Raw genomic sequence first — 9,065 nt, 5'->3', positions numbered from 1 at the left:
ATTTTCTATCATTATTTTATTTTACATTATACCGCTTTGAATGTATCTTTATGCACTAAATCACCAAGACAAATTCCTTTCATGTTCTGACTCTGATATTTGAATTGATCATTATCTTACACAGCAACAGAAACAGAGTGAGAGCTCTTCCTGTGTTCAGCTCTTTGATCCTCGCTCGCGGGCACACACGCACGTACACAGCAGGCGGAGCTCTGCAACCCGCGTGCCTTCAACATAATTACCTATAGCTGTAACAATCCTGTCTTAATTACCCGAGGGCGCTTCAACTGAACAATTAAGCGATCCGAGCATTTCGTTTAATGAATAATAGACGGACTGCAATTTCCAAATTCAACCCCCTTCCATTAATATCATGATTTATTTAAAAAAAATGATGTCTGAGTTTATAGATTATAATAATCACATGTTGTACATCAGGTTATTTCAGTGCCTGAGGATAGGAAAACTGCTCATGCTCCAACAGTTAGGTTGTTATAGATTTGAGCTTATTTGGAGTTGATTCAAATATGAACAAAATAGACTACTTTAAAATGACTCAGTGCCCCATATCATTGCTTTTTAAAATCATAATTTGTACATGAACATAATATGAATCCATGGGATTTCAAGTGGCTTATTAAAAAAGGTCACAACTGGTTAGTGAAATTAGCAATCATCCCTCAAAACTAACTGACTCTTAAAAACGTATCAATACTCAATCAATGGGTCCAACGGTGACAAGTTTTGGTACTGTGGTAAACATTTTATTATTTGAGAAGGAAACGGCAAATGAAAAACAAATGCATTTGCCACTTTTATTTCACCACTTTGAGGAAAACATGGCTGTACAGGAACACATATTGGTTATTCAGATACAGTTGGACAGATGAGGGAGGCGTAAAGTTGACATGGGGTGGGAGGTGGGGGGGGGGGGGTTACAGATCTCTCTTGGATTTGCTTCTAATTTGGGCAGTGCTCGGCAGTCTGAGCCCTTTTCCTCCCAGTCACACAAACCTGGGACTTGCGTGGCAGCCGATCATCGACCCTGGTGAACATTCAACGCCTGCGCAGGCACATTAATATTTCTTTCACCGAAATATTGATTCCTTGGCGTTTGCCAAAACAGACCCTATTTCAGGTGGAATCAATAAATTAGAAAACAATTAAAATGCTGAAATTATCTTTAAAAAATAAAAATGCAATTCAAGTAGACGTGAGAAAAAAATCAACCGTGAAAGATAATTTGCTATTCTCCTAGGAAAGCTTTGATATGTACAGAACCGGGCCGTAGTGATTTCTGTAGTGGCAAACCTGAAAATCATCATGTTGTTGGAGTGAGGCGATGCTTGCTGGCAAATGAACTTGGCACTTCTACAGCAAGGTTAAATAGTGTATGCTCCCTAATGTATACAGCCTACAGCGATTTCTGGAGTGATGGCTTTATTTCATAAATAAAACGTCGCTACAATAATTCTTCTCAATAATCATAAAAATGCATCAAAGTCATAAGGCAGTGAAAGCAAACCGTTTGCTTGCCGTGCACACAGGGATTCGGCGTGCAGGCGGATCGAGAACCATTTTTTTTTTTTTTTTTAATCGGACGGCTTTCAGTATAATCTTGCCGTTTGTTTGATAATGCAACGTTGCGTCCTTCTCATGCAAGATGCATTCATGTATTTTGCAGGTGATGGTTTGCGACTAGCGGAGAGCTGCAGCATTCGGAGAGTAGGAGCTGTTCTAGTCTTCTGAGAGTCTCGGAGTATTATGGTGGAGGTGGATTCTGGGAGGTTGAACAGAAAACAGCCCTCAGCGTTACTCCTGGAAGAACAGAGAAACAGCAGTCAGCACATCATGAATATTTAATCACAGATGACCCTTAAGCCACAGTGCAAGCTGCCAAAGACTTGAAAAGACCCTGATAAATGTTTATGGCAATGTTACCACCATAAACAGATGCACAGAGGGACTACAGAGTCACAGAAATGCACACACAACATAGATACACACAGGCTTCAGGGTAAGGTTGAAACTAACAAACTAAATAACTATGCTCCCAGTGGGTCTACAATTCTACTGCCAATTCACAGCCGAGGAATAAAGCATCATTCTCTTATCCCAATGAATCTCATATGTGGCCTTCATCAAATAAAAAGATTTGGAGAATTTGCTCCTCAACATGGAGGGATTCTACCTTTCAGCACTTTATGCAAAATATAATTACTCTTTTATTTTAAACAATTGGAAATGTAGTTCATCTGATGGATGCGTTAAGTTGTATAGACTTTGAGATTAGTTAGGGTTATTCATAAATGTTATGCGATGCAAGGGATATACTGAATCATGTGGCTAAAGAATACATGTATTTAAAAACGGATATTAAACGTATAGATGTGATTGACTGTGCAGCTTCCGAACCCACTGTGAAGCCCTCATCACTTGAGTATCATTGCGTAATTCAGTAAACTAACGACACCTCTTAGCTGGTATCTCATATGTTTTGTAGTTATATCATTTATTATTTTAACTAGAAGTAATGTATTTTTAAAACAAGGATGTTGTGGATGTTGTTCCATACATTTCTGCTGATGAATTATTATCATGAGTGATCAGTTGGGGATGCAGACAGCCTGATGAAGGGAAGATGGTTTGAAATGTTTGCTTAATAAAGCTTGGTTTGCTGAAGACGTGCTTTCATTTTGAAGGACTTGGAACTCACGCAGGTCAGCACCTCGCTGCGTGTTTGTTCTCAAAGCAAGAAATTGATTTAAATGTTTACTCTTGACTACACTACTTAAAATGTTGTTTCCGATACCGTTGATCCCCAACACACTGTGTGTATCTACGGTGGACACGCATCCAAAAGAACAGAAAAACACATTCAGCATCCTGTTAATTGTGGTAGAAAAAGGAGTTCTGACAGAAATCAGACACGACTGAGAGCAAGGCCGCAGAAACAAAGCCAAGCATTCCCATGTGGTGAGTCACACAAGTACACACATGCATGCCCTTCATCCCAAACCCTGCGCCTTGGGATCTCTTAAGTTAAGAGCGAATGAAATAACAAGCTTCAGAGCCAAAAAGGTGAATTAGAATAAACTGGACAAACCCAGTTTCCAGAGAAAAGGAGGCGAGGGTTTAACGACATGCTGTGGTGACATGGAATGAGAGGGTCCCTCACGCAGCTCCACACCTGAAATAATCCCCACTACACTGCCAGCGGGCAAGTTCAAACACAAATGGCTGCATTTGTGAAGTTTTCAGTAACACAGGTAGAAGGACTGCTGACCTATTCATCCCCCCACCACAGAAAGGAAGAATGCAACTGAAAAGAGCCATATGTCACAAATAGTTTGAAACCCAAGTGTCCTAAAGAGACACTTTTAACATGACAGAAATTCAGCTCATGCATGAACATTTCTCAGACTCATTTCAAGTGGTCATGTCAGGAAGGAATAGGATTTCTCTTGTTTGGACTGAGTTGAAAAAAAGACTAAAGCTCGTCTTTGTTCACTTGAGATCAGATTTCAGTCGATACGCTCCTCACAGTCTGCAGACAGACTGTGAGGAGCAGGAGCCGGTTCTGCTGGTATTTAATCGCTCATCACTGTCGGGGCCCTTTGTGAGGCGACACAATGTAAACAAAACAATGTTGATCAATGTTTTTACAGAATATTGCACGACATGCAGGTAAATCGTTTTCAACCTTACTAGTTTCTTTCTGTACTGTAAACACGACTCCAGTTCCCACATGGTCTTATTTAGGGATTAGTTTGTTTTAGAAAGCGACAACCCCATTGTCAGAACATAGGTGGGGGCGGGGGGGATTATGCATGTTACAGGGTCTGTCCACACAGAAGCACTCTCTAAAAAGAAGCATTGTTTCTTTCCAGCAGGGGGCAGTGTTGCAGTCGTATTACAGGAGACTGCCAGGAGCATTGCTGTAAAGCGTTTTAAGCCTTGTCATTAGAGTGGAGACTATCCGGTGTGTGCACATCAGCTGACCTTTTCCCTGCAGGGGGGGTGGGGGGGGTGAAGCCGGGATGACAACAGCATGATGCATTAAACTTTGAGTGCTACAGGAGCAGGGCTGTCTGCAGCAGGGAGAAGAAGTGCTGATGGGGAAAGCAGCATGCCCAAGAATGGAGACCAGCTTGAAAAAGACCAGACTACAAACGGAGAGCCGGGACCAGGACTGGGACCTAGTGTTCTTACCTGGGTCAGTCCTCCCCCTCCTCTGGCGTGATCTCTGTCTCTTTATGAACCACTACTTTGGTCACTGACATGTCAGGATGCTGTTCTTTAGCCTCCTTTATGGCCTGAGCCAGAGCCTACATACAGGGGGGGGGGGGGGGGAGGGGTGCAGTGCCAGAAGGGGTCACCAGGGGGAGACAGAAAATGGGGAAGGCGGGAGGGAGGGAGCGGGGATGTTTGATTGTGAGTCAATATGCCAACAGGGAAGCCACTTTTAGTTACATTTGTCATACTTCAGTATTTGTTAATGTCACATCACAAGTTAATGTTTTGTCTGAGTACGGAACTGTGCTCGCAAAGTATAAGATAACGTCCTGAGGGCTCACGGACATTTTACTAACATAGTTCTTGCTTGAGTCCTCTTATTGACTGAGAAATACAGTAAAGATACAGAAGCATAAAGGAGGAACGTCATGGAAACTGACTGACCTCATCGTGGTCGATGTCTGAGTCTCCCGTGATGACGATCCTTTTCTCAATTCTCGTCTCCGATATTCCTCCTTTCACCATCTGGACAAGAGAGAGGAGAAAGACCACTTTAAAAATCAATGTATACATAAAAGATATGGAAACAAATATCATCGTTAAGCCTCATTAAACAAAGTTAAGTAGTACTACAATGCAATACTTTTCAAGTTTTAAATCCTTGACTTCAGGAGGGTTATGTGTCAATAAATAATAAATGATGGTTGATTGAAAGAAAAGATAATGTGGGAGTTTTGTGTAATTCATTCAAAGATCGGTTAAGCAGTTTAAAAGCAAACTGGTTGCAGCAATTGAGAATGTATTTTTGGTTTTCCTATCTACCTTTAGCTTCTTTACTTTTTGACGGAAAGGAAAGTATTGTAGGAGCGATCTTGAGAACTTATAGCCGGTATTTTAAAAATATTTCCCGATGATTGTAGGAGAAACAAATCAGCAACAAAAGGACGTTTATTTCTGGTTATTTCCCCAACTTTAATACGGACGTCTCCGGGGGCTGACAATGTGTCTCAAAGAGCACACACACTGCAGTCGTGTTTGCGGATTCAAGTGTGAAGAAACCAGGAGGGACAATAGATGACCTCTGACCTTTGTGATGTGTGTGGTTGTCGTGGTGCTAGTGGTTTCCGAGGTGATGGTCTGAGCACTCAGCAACACCCCAGGGTCTACGTCACCGTTAGTTTCACCCTGTTGATAAGACAAACACTCATTTTATATTTATACTCCAGATAAACAAACTACCATCTACCACAATCAGCGTATTGAATAGCCCGCGTTAAGGAGCCACTACAGGAAAGGGGAAAGAGAGCATGATAGGCCCTCTTTAATATTATACAAACAAACGTATTCATTATGCTATACTAAACTAACTGCACTTTATTTTGTTATTATTTAACGAATGTATGAATGCTGCGTGTCTTTGTTGTTTGTTGTCTATTCTGAATGTTTTGATGGCACTTTAAAAAGAGTAACTTTTCTCTCTCTTGTATAATGACAATAAATGCTTTTATTCTATTCTAGTAAACAGTAAAAGTGAATGTTCAACTAACGATACATTCAACAGCACACAAACATGACTTTAACTTAATGCTTATGCTATATGTATACGCAATTAATACAAATCAATGATTGTTTCAGGGCAAATCAGATACTATTCTTTAATTAAGTTAATGTCAAATGACAGCTTTAATTTCGTACCTCTGCAGACTCATAGGTGATAGTTTTTGTCTCTGTGTGGACAACAGGCACCTCTTTGGTTCCCACCTCGACGACATCGAGACTCTGATGAGCAAAAAGGGAAAAGCCGGGCACAAATGAATGCATGCACAGGGGGTAGAGCGGCACCAAAACCATCTGTGCTTATTTAGCCGTCATGTCTGACACAAAGTGTTGCTGTAGGTGTTCACTGTACGCCTTTGTACTAAAAATATCCCCACACTGTTATACAAGAAATTCAATTGACAGAAATAAAAGTCGCATGCTAACGAAGTAAGCCAAAGGCCATCATTGAAGGGCTTACACCTTTAAACGAGCATGCAGTCATGCATTAGTCCCTGACCCAGTGAAGGAGTGGATGCTGGAGAATGCAAATCACAAGGTTTCGATCAAGAGTGAGAACCACATCATATTAGCAGGTCCCCCGAACAAACTATGAAGTCAGACGGGTATATCCATGCTTTGTGGTCCAGTTTTGGCCGTGATTATTAGTAGCAGATTGTGCCGGCAGGAGGGGAAGGTGGAGGTGAAGTTACAGGAGGTGGCTGAGCTGGAGCTGAAGCAGCGTTACCTCCCACTGGGACACGGCTGGCGGAGGCACGTCGTGTGGGCGGGGCTCCAGCTCTGGTTCATCTGATTCACGATTCTTCAATACTTCCGCTTCATCTATTTCTTCTGGCGTCACAGTGTCTTCTCTTACTTCTGAAAGCCTTTCACCATCACAGCCGTCTGCCGGTTTCACATTCAGCTCTTCTTCATGTTCACCCATCTCTTCCTCCTCTGTTCCCTCCATGTCCTCTTCCGAGCTGTCCGCCTGTGCGTAGTGGAATTTCTCTTTTTCAAAGGACAGCGTTTTCACGATGTCTGGAAACATCTCTCGTGCTTCCTCCTGTGCACGTGAACATTCATCCTTCTCTTCGTCCACTTCCTCAGCACCATTGTCTACATCTGTTGGGAGCTTGTCTTCCTCGAAGTACTGCACTTCATCGGAGAACTTGACTCTCTTGCCATCTACTTCTGTGTGCTTTCCCTCCCGTTCATTTTTACTTTCTAACTCTTCTTCCAAAGCCTCCAAACTACTTTCTGCTTCGTCCTCTTTCAAGGCCAGTTTCTCTTCTTTTTCGCAATCTCTGATGTAGACAGGAGCCACAACGAATCTGGATCTATCGATTTCCTGATTTGACATCGACGCCTCCTCCTCTAAGACTTCCTCATTTCCCTTTTCTGCCGCTAAGGTCGGCTCTGGAGACTCTGTTGAAGCCCTGCTGCCACAAACAATCTCATCTAACCCTACATGTGCTGCCTCTGTCTGATTTCCTGCTACCAGCTGGAAGTCAGTGCTTGAAATATCTTTTTTTCCCGGCGCATCTTCCAGACCATAGTCACTAATATCATCGTGCAACACAACTACATCATCTCCCTCCCCCTCGGCTGTAGTTTGCTCTGCCTCTGAGGTCTGGATATTCACCGTTGGCCCCGTCGACTCGGATGGTGCTGCCTCCGTCTCCGTGGCAACGACCGCCTCCTCCTGCGGTTTAGCGGATGTCTGTGAATGATAATTGAACCATTAGATTATGTTTTTGCTCCACTGTGACAAAAATAAAACCCATTCAGTACACAGGGCAGGTTTCACATCTCACCTGATAGGGAAAAGGGTTAAGTGGGTTATTAGGGATGTAACAATACGCATGATTGGATATAACTCGAGATACTGGGTTCACTGGGTTTGTGATTTTCTCACAAATGTGTTTTACACAATGAGATTGAAGACTGAAAATGAGACAAACCTACAGAATCTATTTCTATATTTTCTTCAAATTATAGAACATCCTTTTGTTTTTGAGGCAGAACTATGCAAAGTAAAAAATGTTTTCTTTGTTAAAGTGAAAATATATTTTGTCTGTAACATAAAAAAACTAGATTGCAAATTTGTGTAGTGTATTTTCTGATTAATCTAAACTAAAATGCTGCCAAATGTCCCAATTAAAACATGATGGCACATCCTCAATTTATACATCTACCTGCATACTCTCATCTCATCTTGATACAGGTGGTGACTCGCATGATGAAACAAGTCAAAAGAAATCCATTAACATTTGAGTTGATTTGAATCGTTGCATATTTGTATTGCAAATTGACTGTCTTCGTTACATTCCTTTGTATTTTAAATTTTCAGAATTGTACTATAAATTGACACACAATAGGCACACATATTTAAAGACAATTAAAGTTTCAGTTACACAAAAAAACAATGCAGTGTAAAAATCTGCGAGGACCAGAGAGGAGGGGTCACCTTTTCGGAGTAGGAAACCCATCCCAGCGTAGACTGACGGTACAGAGGGATGGACACAAACAGAGACAGGAATAGAGAGGACAGTCAAAAGTCACAGTGAACACCAGACACAGAGCAAAAGGAACGAGGGTGGAGAAATAAAGGGTTGGAAAAAGGGAATATTATGGATTGTATGGAATACCGGTGTTTAACAGCAAATATCCTCTAATCTGCTTTTGGAAAATAAGTCCGGTAGACCCTAAGGCTGCTCGATTATGGCAAAAATCATAATCTCGATTATTTGGGTCAATAATTGTAATTGCGATTATTAAATGCGATTATTCATTGACTTTGAAAACATCCATTTATTGGAGAAAAAAATGTTGAACTGTATGTTTTTAACAGTTGATTGCCCTGCACTTTAAGGATAATTCAACTGAAAAAACCCACAAAAAAAAAATTATATATAAAAAAAAAAAAAAAAAAGTAATAATAATAATAAAAAGATAATCATTTTATTTCGATTACGTTGTTTTCGTAATCGTTGCAAGCCATAATCGTAATCGCGATTAAAATACGATTAATTGAGCAGCCCTAGTAGACCCATACAATGTGTTTTCTGACATGTTAGAGTGGCAGAGGGTTTTTTGGAAGATGAGGTGGGGAAAAGCTGCAGCGATGGCACTTCGCCAAGAGCTATGAAGTCACTGCTTTCAGCAAACAGATAAGAGCTGAAAGAAAGAAATGGTGCAGCGGAGCAAAACAGTGGGAAAACAAACCCATTTCTTTCCTTATCAGCTGCGGGAGCCAGCTGCTGAGGCAAGGCGAGCTGTTTTTAGCTGTC

General features: G+C 41.4%; 1 protein-coding gene across 13 annotated transcripts in view; it reads right to left on the bottom strand.

The window, feature by feature from the left end:
- Positions 1-742: 742 nt before the first annotated feature.
- LOC307017660 (band 4.1-like protein 3) overlaps positions 743-9,065 on the bottom strand; it is a 59,965-nt gene continuing 51,642 nt past the window's right edge. For 10 of the 13 annotated variants that reach the window (XM_079647334.1, XM_079647331.1, XM_079647326.1 and 7 more), the window contains 7 exons: positions 8,243-8,275; positions 7,418-7,495; positions 5,932-6,015; positions 5,323-5,421; positions 4,681-4,761; positions 4,213-4,328; positions 802-1,818 (listed from right to left, as the gene is read on the bottom strand). In XM_079647334.1, coding sequence (XP_079503460.1) covers positions 4,218-4,328; positions 4,681-4,761; positions 5,323-5,421; positions 5,932-6,015; positions 7,418-7,495; positions 8,243-8,275 — 486 coding nt within the window. In that variant the 3' untranslated portion in view covers positions 802-1,818; positions 4,213-4,217. Of the gene's footprint in view, positions 1,819-4,212; positions 4,329-4,680; positions 4,762-5,322; positions 5,422-5,931; positions 6,016-7,417; positions 7,496-8,242; positions 8,276-9,065 lie in introns of all 13 variants that reach the window. The other 3 variants (XM_079647328.1, XM_079647333.1, XM_079647330.1) reach the window with 3 other exon arrangements.

Source organism: Notothenia rossii (assembly GCF_949606895.1).
Source record: "Notothenia rossii genome assembly, chromosome: 9".
Lineage (NCBI taxonomy): Eukaryota > Metazoa > Chordata > Actinopteri > Perciformes > Nototheniidae > Notothenia > Notothenia rossii.
Note: the sequence above shows the minus strand (reverse complement) of the source record. Positions and strands in the feature narration are given on the sequence as shown.